General features: G+C 43.4%; 2 protein-coding genes across 5 annotated transcripts in view; one reads left to right on the forward strand and one right to left on the reverse strand.

The window, feature by feature from the left end:
- Positions 1 to 20,219, reverse strand: part of LOC133548881 (RAS guanyl-releasing protein 1-like) — a 78,309-nt gene that overhangs the window by 33,992 nt on the left and 24,098 nt on the right. Inside the window, exons 1-2 of one of the 4 annotated variants that reach the window (XM_061893819.1) lie at positions 14,222 to 16,183; positions 13,101 to 13,208 (exon numbers count right to left, since the gene is read on the reverse strand). The exons of 2 other annotated variants lie outside the window; for them this stretch is intronic. In XM_061893819.1, coding sequence (XP_061749803.1) covers positions 13,101 to 13,155 — 55 coding nt within the window. In that variant the 5' untranslated portion in view covers positions 13,156 to 13,208; positions 14,222 to 16,183. Of the gene's footprint in view, positions 1 to 13,100; positions 13,209 to 14,221; positions 16,184 to 20,219 lie in introns of those variants that run through there. One more of the 4 variants, XM_061893818.1, reaches the window with a different exon arrangement.
- Positions 20,148 to 20,219, forward strand: part of LOC133548882 (piRNA biogenesis protein EXD1-like) — a 47,670-nt gene continuing 47,598 nt past the window's right edge. Inside the window, exon 1 of the mRNA XM_061893824.1 lies at positions 20,148 to 20,192. Within this exon, the coding sequence (XP_061749808.1) occupies positions 20,183 to 20,192 (10 nt within the window). The 5' untranslated portion in view covers positions 20,148 to 20,182. The remainder of the gene's footprint in view (positions 20,193 to 20,219) is intronic.

A 20,219-nucleotide genomic window follows, 5' to 3' on the forward strand; every position in this document is an offset into this window, starting at 1 on the left:
GACTGCAAACTGTGCCAGAGGAGGGGCACTTTGGAGCACATCCTGAGTTGTTGCCCAAAGGCACTAGGGGAGGGGCGCTATCGCTGGCGCCACGACCCAGTTTTAAAAGCCCTGGCAGATTCTATCTGCGCAGCGATACATAACAGCAAGTACCAGGCCGCCCCGAAGCAGTCAATCACCTTCATCAGAGCAGGACAGAAGGCAAACCGCAAGCCCAACTTCTCAGGAGGGCTCCTCGCCACCGCCCGTGGCTGGCAGCTCCGTGTTGACTTGGGAAGGCAACTCAAGTTCCCGGCCAACATCGCTACCACGTCACTCCGCCCAGACATGGTGTTAACATCGGAGTCAACCAAGCAAGTGGTGCTACTGGAGCTGACTGTCCCCTGGGAGGAGCGGATTGACGAAGCAAATGAGCGAAAGAGGTCCAAATACGCTGAGCTCACTGCAGAGTGTCGGAGTAACGGCTGGAGAGCCTGCTGCGAACCAGTCGAAATTGGGTGCAGGGGTTTTGCTGGTCACTCACTACAGCGTGTGTTCAGAATCCTTGGCATTAGAGGACTGCAATCCAGAAAAGCCACCAAGAACATCCTTGAGGCCGCAGAAAAAGCCTCCCGGTGGCTGTGGATCCGTAGGGGGGATCCGTGGTGCGCTACTTGGACACAGGCCGGGGTCTGATCACCCCCTGCTGGGTCGCCTGGGCGAGGGTGTCTGATGATTAAAGACCCGAAACACCCTATGACCCCGGGTTTATCACTGATGACGTGTACAAGCATCACCGTGAGGTGTATTCAAGTTCTATAACAGTGCAAAATATTGCTCATTTGTAGTGGTTCTTTCTTGAACTATTTGGAAAAAAAGATATAAAAATAACAAAAAACTTGTTGAAAAATAAACAAGTGATTCAATTACAAATAAAGATTTCTACACATAGAAGTAATCATCAACTTAAAGTGCCCTCTTCGGGGGTTGTAATAGAGATCCATCTGTATTTTTAAAATTAATTATAAACATTTCTTCACCAAAAAAAAATCTTTAACATCAATATTCATGGAAGATGTCCACATAAAAATATAGCTGTCAACACTGAATATTGCATGGTTGCATTTCTTTTTACTGTTTATGAACTTAAATTTATATTTTGTTGAAGTATTATTCAATAGATATATTTATAAAGGATTTTTTAATTGTTGCTATTTTTATAATATTTTTTAAAAATATCTCACGTACCCCTCGGCATACCTTCAAGTACCCACAGGGGTACACGTACCCCCATTTGAGAACCACTGATCTAGTAGGTATATATACATATACATAAAGTAATTACAGTATATGCACACACACACACACACAAATATATATATATATATATATATATATATATATATATATATATATACATATATATATATATATATATATATATATATATATATATAAATGGGATCAGCATGTTTGGATATGCTCCTGCTAACAGTACTGTGCAAAAATATTGGGACACCATTAGCACTGCTGCTTTAGTGACATTTTGTACAACAGTCATTTTAACATAGTAAGTAGTCACAGAGATTATATATATATATATGTATATATATATATATATATATATATATATATATATATATATATATATATATATATATATATATATACATATATATATATATATACATATATATATATATATATATATATATATATATGTATATATATATATATATATATATATATATATATATATATATAATATACAGTACAAACCCTGTTTCCATATGAGTCGGGAAATTGTGTTAGATGTAAATATAAACGGAATACAATGATTTGCAAATCCTTTTCAACCCATATTCAGCTGACTGCACTACAAAGACAAGATATTTGATGTTCAAACTCATAAAGTTTTTTGTTTTTTTTCAAATATTAATTAACTTAGAATTTCATGGCTGCAACACGTGCCAAAGTAGTTGGGAAAGGGCATGTTCACCACTGTGTTACATCACCTTTTCTTTTAACAACACTCAATAAACGTTTGGGAACTGAGGAAACTAATTGTTGAAGGTTTGAAAGTGGAATTCTTTCCCATTCTTGTTTTATGTAGAGCTTCAGTCGTTCAACAGTCTGGGGTCTCCGCTGTCGTATTTTATGCTTCATAATGTGCCACACATTTTCGATGGGAGACAGGTCTGGACTGCAGGCAGCCAGGAAAGTACCCGCACTCTTTTTTTCCAAAGCCACGCTGTTGTAACACTTGTCTTGCTGAAATAAGCAGGGGCGTTCATACTAATGTGGCTTGGATGACAACATATGTTGCTCAAAAACCTGTATGGACCTTTCAGCATTAATGGTGCCTTCACAGATGCGTAAGTTACTAACACATCCCCATACCAGCACATATGCTGGCTTTTGAACATTGCGCCTATAACAATCCGAATGGTTATTTTCCTCTTTGTTCTGGAGGACACCACGTCCTCTGTTTCCAAATATAATTTGAAATGTGGACTCGTCAGACCACAGAACACAATTCCACTTTGCATCTGTCCATCTTAGGTGAGCTCGGGCCCAGCCAAGCCGGCGGCATTTCAGGCTACTGTTGATAAATGGGTTTGGCTTTGCATAGTAGTTTTAACTTGCACTTAGAGATGTAGCGACCAACTGTAGTTACTGACAGTAGTTTTATGAAGTGTTCCTGAGCCCATGTGGTGATATCCTTTACACACTGATGTCGGTTTTTGATGCAGTACTGCCTGAGGGATCAAAATTCCGTAATATCATCGCTTAGGTGCAGTGATTTCTCCAGATTCCCTGAACTTTTTGATGATTTTACGGACTGTGGATGGTAAAATCCCTAAATTCCTTGCAATAGCTCGTTGAGAAAACTGTTCAACAATTTGCTTACAAAGTCGTGACCTTCACCCCATCCTTGTTTGTGAATTACTTAGCATTTCATGGATGCTGCTTTTTATACCCAATCATGGCACCCACCTGTTCCCAATTAGCCTGCACACCTGTAGGATGTTCCGTATAAGTTTTTGATGAGCATTCCTCAACTTTATCAGTATTTATTGCCACCTTCCCCAACTTCTTTGTCACGTGTTGCTGGCATCAAATTCTAAAGTTAAGGATTATTTGCAAAAAAAAAAAGTTTATCAGTTTGAACATCAAATATGTTGTCAACCCCTATTCAACTGAATAGGGGTTGAAAATTATTTGCAAATCATTGTATTTTGTTTATACTTACATCTAACACAATTTCCCAACTCATATGGAAACGGGGTTTGTGTAGGTATATATTTATATATATATATATATATATATATATATATATATATATATATATATATTAGGGGTGGGCAAATTCCACTTTGCATCTGTCCATTAATGAGTTAACTCATTAATTATGAGTTAACTCATCAATCTAGGGACGGCGTGGCAAAGTGGGAGAGTGGCCGTGCGCAACCCGAGGGTCCCTGGTTCAATTCCCACCTAGTACCAACCTCGTCACGTCCGTTGTGTCCTGAGCAAGACACTTCACCCTTGCTCCTGATGGGTGCTGGTTGGCGCCTTGCATGGCAGCTCCCTCCATCAGTGTGTGAATGTGTGTGTGAATGGGTAAAATGTGGAAGTAGTGTCAAAGCGCTTTGAGTACCTTGAAGGTACAAAAGCGCTATACAAGTACAACCCATTTATTAACGCCGACAATTATTTTATCGCACATTTGCGTATGTTGTTTACATGCTTTTATTTTGTTAACGCCTTTTCTTAACAAGATGGCGTCGCCCGGCGTCGAGGGGCTCTTGGTAAAGATGGAACATTTGGCAAAAATACCGGACAATTCTGCAAATTTCATGGCTGGCTTACAGCGTGGTCACTCCGGGGTCACTTACGACCGCCAGACAATTCTGGATGTGAATAGATCGGGCCGTTTTGGACTGAATGACGCGTGCTTGCTAGATCGGCTAGCTAGCATGGGAATACTTCGCCGGCTACATCCAGCGGCCTGTGAAGCAACGGAGTATATGTGTTGTCTGTCTATTTATAAATAATGCAGACGAGGCGTATTGGCTGAGTTCTAAACGTTTGCTTTCAGAGCGTGCATATCACAACATACAAGATGCCGTCATGGCGACACAACCTATACCGGGCTACCGCGCATGCTCGTCACTCCTGTTGCATTCTGGGTAGGGTAGTTCTTTTATTCCCTGGCTCATAACGTCACAATATAGTACCATGTATATGATGTGTTCAGTTTATCAAAGCACCAAACAAACAATCGGAAAATTCCCATCATATCAATTCCTAGATATGGTCATAATTATCTTAAGTGCACTACGCAGAATAAAGACAACATTATTAATACTGCTACTATGGATAATTTGATCAAAAATTCCCTAAAACAGCCCACTACCTATAATATAGGTTTTTTAAACATAAGATCCCTGATAAAAAAAAATGTTTCTGCTGTTACCTCAGAAATTGCCAGTTCAGATTTTATGATCGTGGCTCAGAGATTTGTATGTAGATTATATTTATTTTCCATAACAAACAGGATAATTTAAATACCCTGGTAGTGGTAGTAATAATCTTAAATGTTTGTATTTACATTTTTTGAGTTGATTTTCATAAAATATGCTATTTAACTGCTACTGTTTAACAAGGACTGATTTAAATTGTGTTTGCACAACAAATGTTTTGGCGCTTTTGTTCATGTGGGAGAATATTCCAATAAAGGTGCACTACACACTACTTTTGAATTCATTATTGGGCTTTGCGTATACAATGCAGTTAATCGCGGTTAATCAGAGAAATAGTGCGATTAACTTCGATTAAAAATTTTAATCGTTGCCCAGCCCTAATATATATATATATATATGGTTCGGACACTTGGTCAGGATGCCACCCGAACGCCTCCCTAGGGAGGTGTTTTGGGCACGTCCGACCGGTAGGAGGCCACGGGGAAGACCCAGAACACGTTGGGAAGACAATGTCTCCCGGCTGGCTTGGGAACGCCTCGGGATCCCCCGGGAAAAGCTGGATGAAGTGGCTGGGGAGAGGGAAGTCTTGGCTTCCCTGCTTAGACTGCTGCCCCCGCGACCCGACCCCGGATTTTTGCAGCTCATGCGCAGTCCGCATTTCCCACTTCTACAGGAGCACTCAGTGGCTCCACTGTGAGCGCTTCTGGACACGACCCCACACACGTTGTGCAGACTGCGCCCACACGGCGCCGCAGCCGGCGGCAATCTTCAATCAGCACAGCTGGTAGGGATTATGGACAACAGGATAAAGAGCCTCGCCGCTGACTAATAAAGTCGCCCTGTTCGCATCTCGTGTCTCTGTTAACTTCCTTTTCTCCCTGGACCCGGATTGCCCTCCTGATATTGACACTCTGCTTGGACCTTGGACGCTCTCTCCTGCATCACGACCCCCTTTTGGACATCGGACTTCCCTGCCTCTTTTCTCTGGATTTGGACGCTCTCATTCAACACACTTGGCAACACTCCTTAAGGTATCTACATATGTTAATCCCACCACATAGCTCACATTCAAACACATAGTAATTGACACACCCTTTGTATTCATCAATGTATCAATAAATATATATTGAGTTGTACTTCAGCTGTTGTGCCATTTCCTTCCACCCGTCTATAGACTTAACAGTACATTCCGACCAAGTATGCAACCAGACGGCGCAAAAGGGCTCCACCCGGCACTTTGGTTTGATCTTCCCCTCTTAAAGACCTATCTACAATTGAGTCTGTCCTTCGACAACACCAGGCACGATTTACCACCTTGGAGGACAAACTTGATGTCGCATTTGCTAATCTGCTTTCTAGAATAGACAAGCTGAGTCCCGCTCAGGGAACACCCCCCACATCCAGTTTAAGAACTTCCGAGACACTTGCCACCGAAGGACCGTCCTCCCAGCGCGAACCCAAAATAGCCAATCCTAAAATTTTTGAGGGGGATTTTGAACTTTGTCGTGGCTTCCTGACTCAATGTGAGTTTATTTTCCTACACCAGTCCTCTCGCTACGCTAACGATGGGGCCAAAATAGCCTTTTTGTTCTCCCTATTTTTGGGAACTGCTGTAAAGTGGGCCACATCTGCCCTTAACAAAACTTTGCTCCTCAACTCTAATTATGCAGCATTTTGTAAAGAATTTTTGGCTGTTTTTTACCATCCTGTGGATGGAAGAGATGTTGCCTCGAGGCTTCATTCCCTCAGACAGGGCCCCCGATCTGTGGCTAACTACACCCTGGAGTTCCGCACTTTGGCAGCCGAGATTTGTTCGGATGACAAAGCTCTTCTGAGTGCCTACAGGAGAGGGCTAAATGAGACTATCAAGGATGGATTGATGCGAGATCGGCCGTCGTTTTGTCATTAACTTATTGAACTAGCCCACTTGTTCGATCGGAACGAAAAGCAAAAAGGGAGACCTAATTCGGCAGCACAGCTATGGCATGACCTCCTCGTTCTACCAACCGGATCTTCCCGAGACAAACAGGCACAGTTAATCCGAGTCCTAGTCCTTCCCTAGAACCCATGCAGATCGGTAGATCTCAATTTACATTTGAAGAACGTAAACGGCGGTTTCAACGACATCTATGTCTATACTGTGGTATGGCAGACCATCATATTGGTAACTGTCCCATTCGGCCAAACGATTGGGCTCAACAGTCAAGGGGATCCTGGTGAGCCATACCACAACCCCCACACCTTTTTCCAGGTATTATTTTCCATGCTACCTTGACTTGGGAGGATAGGACACTATCGGTGGAGGCCTCTGTGGACTCCGGGGCCGACGAGAGCTTCCTCGACTTAAGGTATGCCAATTAAATTGGTATTCCGTTAATTTCATTAGAAACTTTTCTTCCTGCCCAGGCCTTAGATGGTCATCCTTTAGGGCCAATTAGACATTGCACTAAGCCTTTATTTCTCAAACTTTCTGGTAACCACACATGGACCATCAGCTCCTGGGTTCTGGATGCTCCGCTAGCGCCCCTTGTCCTCGGCCGGGGAGGGGGGCACTGTTGCAAGAAGATGCGCAGTCTGCATTTCCCTCTTCTGCAGGAGCACTCAGCGGCTCCAGTGAGAGCGCTTCTGGACACGCTGCGCAGATCGCGACCACACGCCGCCACAGCTGGCGGCAATCTTCAATCAGCACAGCTAACAAGGATTACGGACAACAGGATAAAGAGCCTCGCTGCTGACTAATCGACGTCGAAACGTCGCCCTGTTCGCATCTTGTGTCTCTGTGTTAACTTCCTTTTCCCCCTGGACCCGGATTGCCCTCCTGATATTGACACTCTGCTTGGACCTTGGACGCTCTCTCCTGCATCACGACTCCCTTTTGGACCTCGGACTTCCCTGCCTTTTTCCTCTGGATTTGGACGCTCTCATTCAACACACTTGACAACACCCCTTAAGGTATCTACATATATTAATCCCAGCACATAGCTCACATTCCCAAACACATAATAGCATACACACCCTATGTATTCATCAATCTGTCAATAAATATGTATAGAGTTTTTCTTCAGATGTTGTGCCATCTTCTTCCACCCATCTACAGACTTAACACGGATAGGCGGAAGAAGATAAATGGATGGATGGATATGCTGTACACACACAGCATACCTTGGCCGCATCATCGAGGGGCGGTACATTCCCCTGTACCTGTTCAATCAGCCTGAAGTGCCACCAGGTGGGTCCCAGCTACAAACCCTTCTTAACTCTTGCTCATTCAGGTATGGCTCTCCTCTGTGTCAAGGCAGGTGCTTCAGGCGGTAAGTTGAGACATCCACTATTTCACCACTAAAGACATTACTAGTGAAATGTTTGACTTATGTTGTGTTTCTATTGTTTTATAGGCAAATACCTACGACATATATAGATAGAGGTGTGCTGTGTGAAGGATTGAGAGCCCAGGATGGGAGATATTTAAGTTTGTTAATGGACACTTTACTTTGATACTTCCACATCTTGCCCTTCCTACAAAGACTTGTACAACAAATGCCCTTTTCGGCTTTCTGCAAACCCAATCCTGTGTCTTGGTGAGAATCAGGGGCCACATATGGTGGAGAATGCAGGTATTCTGATTCATGCCAACCTCCCACAATGTCACACGCAGAAAAACTTAGTGCTTTGTTAAAAAGCCAAGAGGAACTTCAAAGTGCGATGCAAGAGCTAGTAAAAAAGATTGCTAAAGATGTGGCTAGTACACAGGCACCCGCTGCGGTCCTAACTAAACTATCTGGTGAAGATGATGTGGAAGCCTATTTTGATTTATTCGAGCACACTGCGGCCCGGGAAAAATGGCCTGTAGCTGATTGGGGATCCATTCTAGCACCTTTCCTCAGTGGAGAAGCCCAGCGAGTGTATAGCGACCTGGCATTGATGGATGCTTGAGATTCAAGAAACTAAAGAAAGCCATTCTCGACAGCCAAGGGTGCAGTCTGCCTGCCAGTGCCCAACGATAACACAACTGGACCTTCCAGCTCACACATCCACCGCGACCACAGGTAGCAGCACTGCTCCGCCTAACACACCGTTGGCTAATGAGCGAAGGAAACCCTCTCTCCGTAGACCGACTGGTTGTACACCGCTGTATCCGAGCTTTTCCGCCTGATGCACGAAAGTATGCTGCACAAGTAAGTCCACCAACTGTGGAGCAGTTGGTGGCCTTATTAGAGAACCACCAAGTTAGCATGGAATTGCTGAGAGCCACCCGTATGGAAACGGCCAGAGCTGCCAGGGAAGAGAGACTAGGCCGCGACCGCCGAAGAGCGCCACCACCAGCTCCGTCCCCACCTCGATCTCAGGGCGCTTCCCCTGAGAGACCCACTTGGCCGCCACAACGGAAATGTTATGTGTGTGGACACCAGAACCACATGTCTTGGGCGCGTCCGGAACGCGACCGCGATGCCTCCATGGCCACATCCCCCAGCTCAGATGCAGGCAAACCCTGCCTCCACACGGGGAGTGGACGACAAGATGCGAGCCTTCCAGTAAAGATTGGGGGGACAGATGCACATGCATTGCTGGACAGTGGGAGTGCTGTGACCCTGATACACGCTAACCTGGCCGGACCCCTCAGCGAGGACACCGTTCCAGTGACGTGTGTACATGGAGATGTCCGCCAGTATCCGGTGAGTCATATACACGTTCAGACACCCCGAGGTGATGCACTGGTAGCAGCTGGAGTAGTACCATACCTGCCTGTTCCACTACTCATCGGGTCCAACTTTGTACTATTTGGCTACATCCCAGGTGCCATTCCACAGCCGCGTCACCGCCGCAACAATGTACTCAAAGGTATGAGACCGCTTGCAGCCTGCTCCTCGTTTAAGCCCTCGTCAGAGGCCCCACGGAGCGACAGCTCGGCAGAAAGGAGCGACGGGAGAGCAGGAACGAGGAGAAGGCAGAAGAGGAAGGGGACCCCTTTGTGGAGTTCCCCGTACCAGAAGAGAGCATCAACCTAAAAACAGGCGAATTTGCCACTGCCCAATGGAATGACCAGAACCTCTGCTGGGCCCGACAGCAAGTCGTGGAAATTGACGGACAGAAATGTGAAGGGGTAAGTGCACTTGATTCACCATATTTTCTGATTAAAAATGGCGTTCTGTATAGAGGGGTGCTAACTAAGGGCGGGGACATAATTGAGCAACTGCTGGTGCCTAAGTCTCATATCTCCCGAGTGCTTTATCTTGCCCATACTCACCAGCTGGGAGCTCACCTAGGTGTACAAAAGACTTATGACCGCATAATAACCCGCTTCTATTGGCCCGATGTGAAAGGAGCCATAGAAGACTTTTCCAAGAGCTGTCTCCAATTCCAAAAGAATGCACCTAGACCCACGTATCGAAACCCCCTGGTCCCGCTCCCCATCATCGGCACCCCATTTTCACGTCCGGCAATGAACATTGTTGGACCACTCACAAAGTCAGCCAGACGACATCGCTACATACTGGTAATACTAGACTATGCCACCCGATATCCTGAGGCTGTACCATTGAGCACAGCCTCAGCCAAAGCTATCGCACACAAACTGTTTATGATGTTTAGCAGAGTGGGAATAGCAGATAACATTTTAACGGACCAGGGCACATTTTTCATGTCACAAGTGCTAACCATGCTGTACAAATGGTTAAATGTAAAACGCATACAAACCTTTGTATATCATCCTCAGACAGATGGCCTGGTGGAGCGTTTCAACTTTACATTTAAAAGGATGCTAAAACAAAACAGCCGACGAAGACGGGAAAGACTGGGATCACCTCATTCCATATGTCCTCTTTGCCATCAGAGAGGTGCCCCAGGCGTCCACTGGCTTCTCCCCCTTTGAGCTCGTTTATGGCCGACGTCCCCGAGGCCTGCTTGACATTGCAAAAGAAACTTGGGAGAACCAACCCTCGCCACACCGCAGTGTGATCGACCATGTCGCCGAACTACAATCCCGGGCTCGCAAAATCTGGCCCATGGTAAGAGAACACATGGAAAAAGCCCAAAGAGAACAGGCAAGGATGTATAACAGAGGTACCACACTCTGAGAGTTCCAGGTTGGGGAAAAAGTGCTGGTATTAGTCCCCTCCAGCGAATGCAAGTTCCTGGCCAGATGGCAGGGACCCTATTAGGTAATGGAGAGAATGGGGCCCGTCAACGACAAGGTAAACCAGCCAGGCCGGCGGAAAGGTCACCAAGTTTACCACGTTAACATTTTGAAAAATGGCACGTGGCCGAGCCGCTGCCATCTGCTGGTTTTATAACATCACACTCTTCCCAGACCACTCCCCCGGTACCTATAGGAGAGGACCTCTCCCCATCCCAAAAGCAGGAGGTGAAGGAACTCCTGGAGCGGAACCAGGACCGCCTCTCGGACCTGCCAGGAAGGACCTCGATGATCAAACATGACATTGAGACCAAACCAGGAAAGGTGATACGACAAAGGCCCTATTGAATCCCAGAAGCCAGGCGAGCAGCTATAAAAGAGGAGGTAAAAAAAATGTTGGACCTTGGAGTAATAGAGGAATCCCATAGTCCATGGTCAAACCCAATTGTCATTGTTCCTAAACCAGACGGGTCCATAATATTGTGTAATGATTTTCGTAAATTAAAGGCGATATCGCTGTGTGACGCTTATCCCATGCCCAGAGTAGATGAGCTGATAGAGCGGCTCGGCCCCGCCCGGTTCGTCAGCACCCTGGAGCTGACCAAAGGCTACTGGCAGGTGCCATTGACGGAAAGGGCGAAACCTAAAACGGCCTTCTCCACACCAGAGGGGCTATTCCAATATACCGTCTTGCCGTTAGGGATCCATGGGGCTCCGGCAACATTCCAAAGGATGATGGACAGAATTCTATGGCCTCACCAAGACTACGCAGCAGCCTACTTGGACGATATTGTGATCCATAGCACCAGCTGGTCTGTCCATCTCCAGCATCTCGACGCGGTCCTAGGAGCCCTTAGACGTGCAGGACTGACTGTCATCGCAAAGAAATGCCTAGTGGGTCTGACGGAGACGAATTATCTAGGCTAAGCGATAGGAAGAGGCTTCGTGAAACCCCAGGCCCGCAAAGTGGAGCGCATCAGGGAATGGCCCCGCCACTTGACAAAAAATCAAGTAAAATCATGCATTAGCCTGGTGTCATATTATCAAAAGTTTATTAAACATTTATCTACAATTGCAACACCACTTTATGAACTGACAAGGAACAAACTGCCCCATCATATCACCTGGACAGCTGAGGCCGAGACGGCCTTCCAGATGTTGAAGAAAGCTCTGTGTGAAGAACCTGTGTTGAAAGCCCCAGACTTCAGCCAGCCGTTCATCCTCCACCCTGACGCCTCAGGCACGGGCATTAGAGCCGTGCTCGCCCAACTCGTGGACGGAGAAGAGCACCCACTTTTTTATTTTAGTAAGAAGCTCCAGAACCATGAGCGAAATTATGCCACAGTGGAAAAGGAGTGCTTGGCAGTAAAGTGGGCCATACACCACCTCCGCTACTTCCTATGGGGTAGGACCTTCACCTTGGTGACAGACCACGCCCCCTTGAAGTGGATGTCCACAAATAAGAACCAAAACGACCGCGTCAAACGCTGGTTCCTAGAGCGACAAAATTACAATTTCAGCGTGGAATATCGGCCTGGGAAGGCGATCCCACATGCAGACACCATGTCTCGCTCTATGAAGAGGACAAATAAGCTCCCAGACCGATCGGCAAGCTTAGGGGGGGGATATATGGTGTCTCACTCAAGCACCGCCTGACAGGTAAGCACCTCACATGGGAGGAGCCAGGGAATGGAGGCAGAGTGGAACACGGAAGACAACGCCCCAGCCTTGGCCGCATCATCGAGGGGCGGTACATTCCCCTGTACCTGTTCAATCAGCCTGAAGTGCCACCAGCTGTGCGGCCAGGTGGGGCCCAGCTACAAACCCTTCTTAACTCTGCCTCATTCAGGTCTGGCTCTCCTCTGTGTCAAGGCAGGTGCATCAGGCGATAAATTGAGACATCCACTTATTCACCACTAAGGAGATTACTAGTGAAATGTTTGACTTATGTTGTGTTTCTATTGTTCTATAGGCAAATACCTACGGCATATATAGAGGTGTGCTGTGTGAAGGATTGAGAGCCCCGGATGGGAGATATTTAAGATTGTTAAAGGACACTTTAATTTTGATACTTCCACACCTTGCCCTTCCTACAAAGACTTGTACAATAAATGCCCTTTTTGGCTTTCTGCAAACCCAATCCTGTGTCTTGGTGAGAATCAGGTGCCACATTATAAATATATATATATATATATATATATATAATCTGTGCGACTACTTACCATGTCAAAATGACTGGTGCAGAAAATGTCATTAAAGCAGCAATACTAATGGTGTCCCAATAGTTTAGTTTAGTTTAAACAGTAAGCAGGACCATATCCAACAAACATGCTGATCTCATTTTACGCAGGCCAGCTAGTGTCAGCGCAGATTTTGAGCAAAGTATAATGGGATGAATTACCCATTGCTCTTGACAACCAAATAGGAGCAGCACATGGCTGAAAATGCCATTTGTCTAAATCGACAATCGATAAAGGCTTTCCGTCGAGATGCTGAAGGATATAGAGCGGTGAGTTTATCCAGAAGATCACTGGAGGACATTAGGAGACGATGCATGGTCAGGGTGATGTTCAATAAGTGGCTGCGCTCGCGTACACAACCGTCCGAATCTGGAGGAAAGAAAATAAAGTGATGCTGTGCTTAAAACCAGAGTTACTGTATGCCATCAGAATACAACCGACAACTGTGAAGTGACTCATGTTTTACTGTGGTAGAAACTGTATGATTCATCACATCTGGGTTTAAGAGGTATTATGAGTAGTTCTGCTGCACAAGCGCATAGTAATTTACATGCAGCAGAGGCACACAATAGCAATCCATAATCTATGTTAAATCATACCATCAACATGCATTACAAAGCGCAGGCGGACAATTGGTTTCCAACTATACTGTACATCATGCTTTTGTGTAAAGCATCCTCCGCTAAATAGTTAGCTTTAATAACAACTACATAAAATGTATTGTAAAAAGACAAAATATTTAATATGAGAGTAACTCAAAAGTCATACTATTTCATTGGTAGAGTAGCACTTAGCAAATAGTGGACAAAATGTACAACCTATTTGTGAGTTACTTAAAATTCAAACAAATAATCTAAATGTCGAACAACCGCTTTCACAACATGAACAAGAACAGGATGAGGCAAGACTATAATCAGCTGATCTCCCTCGATGCCTCCCCTCACAATCACAAATACAAACACAGTGCTCTTTGTGTTTTCTTTGGCTTTTTTGCATGTGGTTATCTTTTTCCAACGGTGTCCCTGATAAGTCAAAGAGGAAAAGGGTAATGCCGATACAACTAACAGAGTCGAAAGCATTATCCTCAAAGTTGTGGTACATTTTGTAATTTGTTTTTGTTCTCACTTGTTTTTGATTGATTGATTGATTGATTGATTGATTGATTGATTGATTGATTGATTGATTGATTGATTGATTTATTGATTGGTTGAAACTTTTATTAGTTGATTGCACACTTCAGTACATATTATGTACAATTGACCACTAAATGGTAACACCCGAATAGGTTTTTCAACTTGTTCATGGTACAAATATATACTATCATCATAATACAGTCATTACACAAGTTAATCATCAGAGTATATACAATGAATTATATTTACATTAAATACAATCCGGGGGGTGGGATGAGGAGGGTTTGGTTGATATCAGCACTTCAGTCATCAACAATTGCATCATCAGAGAAATGGACATTGAAACAGTGTAGGTCTGACTTAGTAGGATACGTACAGGGAGCAGAGAACATAGTGAGTTCAGATAGCATAAGAACAAGTATACACATTAGAAATACATTTGATTATTTACATTTGGTTATTTACAATCCAAGGAGATGGGATGTGGATGGGGGAGGGTGTTAGTAAAGGGTTGAAGTTGCCTGGAGGTGTTGTTTTAGTGCGGTTTTGAAGGAGGATAGAGATGCACTTACTTTTACACCTGTTGGGAGTGCATTCCACATTGATGTGGCATAGAAGAAGAATGAGTTAAGACCTTGTTCCATTTCACAAGGCAAATACGGTACATATGCTCACATACCAACCAAATACACTAAATTTTTAATCAGATTAATCACAGGGGTTGCTGTTCAGGGTGGCAGGTGGGATTGGCTCCAATTCATCAGGATAAATGGTAGAAAATTAACAAATAGGCCAACATACAGCACATGGGGATCCCTACCCTATAGGGATTGAAAGTGTGACGTGGAAACGCAATGCATCATGGGTCTTACTGCATCAAAAATAGCATCTTTACAATGGGTTGAATGCAGGATTCTGCCCTAAAGTTGTAGTTTTGTTCTTTAACAAGTTCCAAATGTGGAGTAGGAGTATGTTTTTGTAGGCTCAGATAAAATTACATTAATCAAAAACAACTACACAATGTTGTGTGGAGGTAATCGTACAACCACTGGAGAACGTTTGAGTTGTTTTGTTCTCTCAACATTTAAGGAACGGTATGCCTTGTTACGTTTCTGCGTAACTAAAAGGGAACATTCTCCCAAAGTCAGTTATATGTTTAACCAACCAGGGAAGAACCCATATCTAATGTTCTTTTTTAAAGTTATGTGTTAGCTGGGTCGGATGTGCTCATAGCTCATATAAATTGTTTGATTTTTTTCTAAGTCGCGAGCCTTTGCAATAGGGTACAGTTTGTATCTATACGATCCCTTGGTTTTTTGTTTTGTACGATCCATTTTATTCCAGTTTGTTGCTCACATTCAAATTGTAAACAAAACTTTTGTCCAACAAGTATGTCTACCAAGCCATACCATTGCAACGCAAAATCAAGTGGCCTTTCGAGCCCTGTAGAAACTTACTCAGCTGTGCCAATGACATCATTTTAACTTGATGAAAAACCACTGGTGTACACATCAATATATGACGTCGTAGTGTACATAGACTTTGTCGACTGAGTAGACTCCTGATGTTTGCGTGTCTCCACAACAATTTCTGTTCCTCTTTTTCTTTTCTACATACATAATCACTTCCTCTCTTTGTGACCTAACTACCTCACTTGAGACAGAGATCAAAACATCTTGAAAATAAAAATAATGACACACAATAAAACAAAACCAGTGCAGACCTATAATTTCAGAGCATGAACACCTTTTCTTGACCATGTATCTCCTGAAAGAAAAACACTGCAGCATGCCTTAAATGAGGTGTTTGCATGAAGAAGAGGAAGCGAGCTAGACTGCAGACAACACAACAAAATGTAAAGTGTTATGGATATTTCAACATTGAGCACTTCATTCAGAGTTAAGTCTAGTTCCCCTTAGAGGTTCAGGGACATCAGGTGAATGGACACACTTTGAAAGCGTTATCACCTCGGTAAGACTTCGGTCACCAAGGCAACACATTTTCCAATCCTTGTTATCTGTAAGCAGCCAGCCTCTCCAGCTGTACTCTTGCCCTCATATCCTGCTTGGGCAGTGTTTCCGTTGGTGCCAGTCAACCGTTACCTGCTAAAGCCTATCAATACCAGTGACCTCACCAGTCACACCACAATATGTTGACTGGTCAACACAGCAAACCATAATTCAGTGCCACTAAAGCACATTTATTTAATGTTTCACTTACTGTTACGTCTGCAGCAGAGTGAGACACAGGAAGTTATGCCTCCCTGTCAGATAAACAATTCCTCCCTCCTTGTATTCACAATGTTTCCAGCCACTAAACTGCCAGTGCAGGATACATATTAGATAGAAAGTCCCTTTGGATTATCTTTTGAAGCCTGGAAAATGATGAGTTACGCCCACAAAAGGTAGAACTGTATACGATACTGTGTGTGTGCTGTTCAACACCTGCTGTTTACGTTATCTTAGACATTGTTAAGAGGCTCTAAATCTGTGTGTTTTTTTCCCTTTTTTTGACAGTATTAGCTCCTTTTGTTTTAGCAATGGGTGAGGGGTCTTCCTTTAAACCAGGGGTGCCTATTACGTCGATCGCGAGCTACCAGTCGACCGCGGGGGGTGTGTCAGTCGATCTCCAGCCAGGCTTTTAAAAAAAATAGACCTAAAAATTAGTGATCATCAATCTTCACCAAGACGTCACTTAAATGACATTCACGGTACCGGAAGGTCTTGTGAGATGACGCTGGCTGCTGCAAGATCATTATTATGAAAATATGACCGAGAGGAAGGCGAGAAACACTTTTTATTTCAACAGACTCTCGCGCCGTACCTTCCGTCAAAACTCTAAAGGCCGACTGCACATTTCCTATCTTCACAATAAAAGCCCTGCTTCATGCTGCCTGCGCTAACTAAATACAGAGTCTCGGAAAACTGGCGTGCACAAGCGATCCCTCAGAAAGCTGGCGTGCACATCACTTGTGCACGCCAGCTTTCCGAGACTCTTATTTTGTTTGCGCAGGCACCATGAAGCAGGGCTTTTATTGTGAAGATAGGAAATGTGCAGTCGGCCTTTAGAGTTTTGACGGAAGTGATGGCGCGAAAGTCTGTTGAAATAAAAAGTGTTTCTCGCCTTCCTCCCTGTCATTTTTTCATAATAAAGAACTGGCAGCAGCCAGAGTCATCTCACAAGACCCTCGGGTGCCGTGAATGTCAATCAAGCAAGCTACGGAATTTGCCGCCAATGTTTTTCTTGTAAAGTGTATGGAAGCTGGATGAATTAGATGCCAAAAACCAACCACTTTCATGTGGTATTGTACAGAAAGGACAACTTTTTTTCTCCTCCATTTGAAAATGTGGGCATTATCATCATTACTGTCTGATTCCAATCAATGCAAGTCATCAGAATCAGGTAATACACCAACTTATATTCTTGTCTTTGTGAAAGAAAGACATCTATATGTGTTACACATCCTTGTATTATCATTAAACACATTTAACTTGTTTACAAAAATGTCTCTTTCATAAATAAATAAATATAAATGATATATACAAATGAGGTAGATCCCCTCGAGTTGGTCAATTGAAAAGTAGCTCGCCTGCAGAAAAAGTGTGGGCACCCCTGCTTTAAACACTTACAAATAGGACTCATTGTTTGCATCGAGACGTAAAGGCAAGCAGGTATCGCTAAAGTTTTGACACATAGAAATTAACAATGTATTCAATTGGAATGTTAACAAATAACATGTTTTATATTATTTTCAGCATTTGTGATGCAAAAGTTGATGCAATTTGTAAGGTTCACTTAAACGCCATCCAATGACCACATTTTCTCTGTGTGCAGACTTTAGAGATATCTAAACTGATGCTCACTGCAAGAAGTAAACTCAAAGCAAGATTACATAATGGAAATGAATGGGCACCTTGTCCTCTTAAAGGGGTCCTATTATGCAAAAAAGACTAATTTTCTTACCTGTTAGTACCCGTTTTTGAATATTTAGAATAATAAATTCCGAAAATTTGAAATCAAACAATGGATGCTTGGTAAGGATATTTATAAAACAATCTTGCCTTATTTTAAACTTGCTCCAAAAATGCCATTTGGGATTTAAGACTTTAGTGATGTGTTAATGCTGTAGTTATGTCAGCAAATAGCTCCATAACTAGTAGAGGGTTACCTGAAGAGCTTTGAAAAAGTTCCTAATTTTTATTCAGTTGTAGTCCAAAGTTGTAGTCAATAAGTTCCTTACTTTTTGCTATCATATTGTTGTGTGGCAGAATCACTCATGCATGCACATTCATGCTAAAATACTCCGCTGTTGCCATTTCTAATTCAAAGTAGTTCAATTTGATATCTGATTGTAGACTCGATATAGAAGATTTAAAAACTACAACATGGCTGACGGGGTGAAGACGCAGTCAAAGGGGGCTTAGGCTGGAGGAGGACTTTGGCACACTATTCAGACCACCCGCAAAATCCTGAAGAGACGGTCAGAAAGGAGCTTTAAGGTTGTATGTAAAACATAATCTGTGTAAAAAATTGGACCAAAGAACCACCATTACATGTTATGTAGACCACAAGGAAGTGTTTTAAATGAAGGAAAAATATAATAATATGACCCCTTTAAAAGACAAACGGCCCAGGGGTGTGCTTCCCCTGGGAGACTGGTAAATTCCCGATTCTTTCCGTGAGCTTGCAGAACTTTTCTCATGCAGTGTAGTGGCGTTTGAGTGTTTTTTTTCATTTGTTCACGAAATTGCAGCATTTCTAATCTTCAGCATTTTTTTTCTTGTGGTATGATGTTGGGCTGAGATTATTATTGTCCATCCATCCATCCATTTCCTACCGCTTGTCCCGTTCGGGGTCGCGGGGGTGTTGGAGCCTATCTCAAGGCGGTGTACACCCTGGATAAGTCACCACCTCATCGCAGGATTATTTTTGTATTATCCATCCATCCATTTTCTACCGCTTATTCCCTTTGGGACCGCGGGGGGCGCTGGTGCCTATCTCAGCTACAATCGGGCGGAAGGCGGTGTACACCCTGGACAAGTGGCCACATCATCGCAGGGCTATTATTGTATTATTGTTATTTTATTAATAGGGTAATCTATGGATTATAGTGTTTGATTAATCGAGTAATCGATTAAAACACATTATAAATCTTCAATATGTATTCTATGGAAAACAGCTGAAATAATACAAGGATTTTTCTGCTTGCCATACCCTTCAGTAATTTTTTGTCCCCTAATAATTGCACATTATCAACATTGAAAATTTGCACTTTCAACATGTGTGCATTCAAAAAAGGCCCTTAGGTCTTCTACCATGTTTACAGTATATGTTATATAATGCAAACAACACAAATATAAAATACACTGTAAATAAATTGATATGCCAACCTTGCTAGCCTCCATACAACAGGGGAGATTTTCATTATTGTTGTCTATACTCTAGTATTCATGTTACAATGATACAAAAGTCTGCAGCTTGGTGGCAGTAATGCTTAATCTAATCAGGAGGCTCCCTGTTCTACCCAGCAACAGGGATATACATTTGTGGTCAAACGTTTACATACACTTGTAAAGAACAATGTCATGGCTGTGATGAGTTTCCAAAAATTTTTACAACTCTTATTTTTTGTGAAAGAGTGATTGTAGCACATAATTGTTTGTCACAAAAAACATTCATGAAGTTTGGTTCTTTTATAAATTTATAATGGGTTTACTGAAAATGTGATCAAATCGTCTGGGTTAAAGGTATACATACAGCAATGTTAATATTTGGTTACATGTCCCTTGGAAAGTTTCACTGCAATAAAGCACTTTTGGTAGCCATCAACAAGCTTCTGGCAAGCTTATGGTTGAATTTTTGACCACTCCTTTTGACAACATTAGTGCAGTTCAGCTAAATGTGTTGGTTTTCTGACATGGACTTGTTTCTTCAGCATTGTCCACACATTTAAATCAGGACTTTAGGAAGGCCATTCTAAAACTTTAGTTCAAGCCTGATTTAGCCAGTCCTTTAACACTTTTGATGTGTTTTTAGGGTCATTGTCCTGTTGGAAGACCCAACTGCGCCCAAGACCCAACCCCCGGGCTGATGATTTTAGGTTGTCCTGAAGAATTTGGAGGTAATCCTCCCCATTGTTCCATTTACTCTCTGTAAAGCACCAGTTCCATTGACAGCAAAACAGGCCCAGTGCATAATACTACCACCACCATGCTTGACGGTAGGCTGGTGTTCCTGGGATTAAAGG

Source organism: Nerophis ophidion, linkage group LG03 (assembly GCF_033978795.1).
Source record: "Nerophis ophidion isolate RoL-2023_Sa linkage group LG03, RoL_Noph_v1.0, whole genome shotgun sequence".
Classification (NCBI taxonomy): domain Eukaryota; kingdom Metazoa; phylum Chordata; class Actinopteri; order Syngnathiformes; family Syngnathidae; genus Nerophis; species Nerophis ophidion.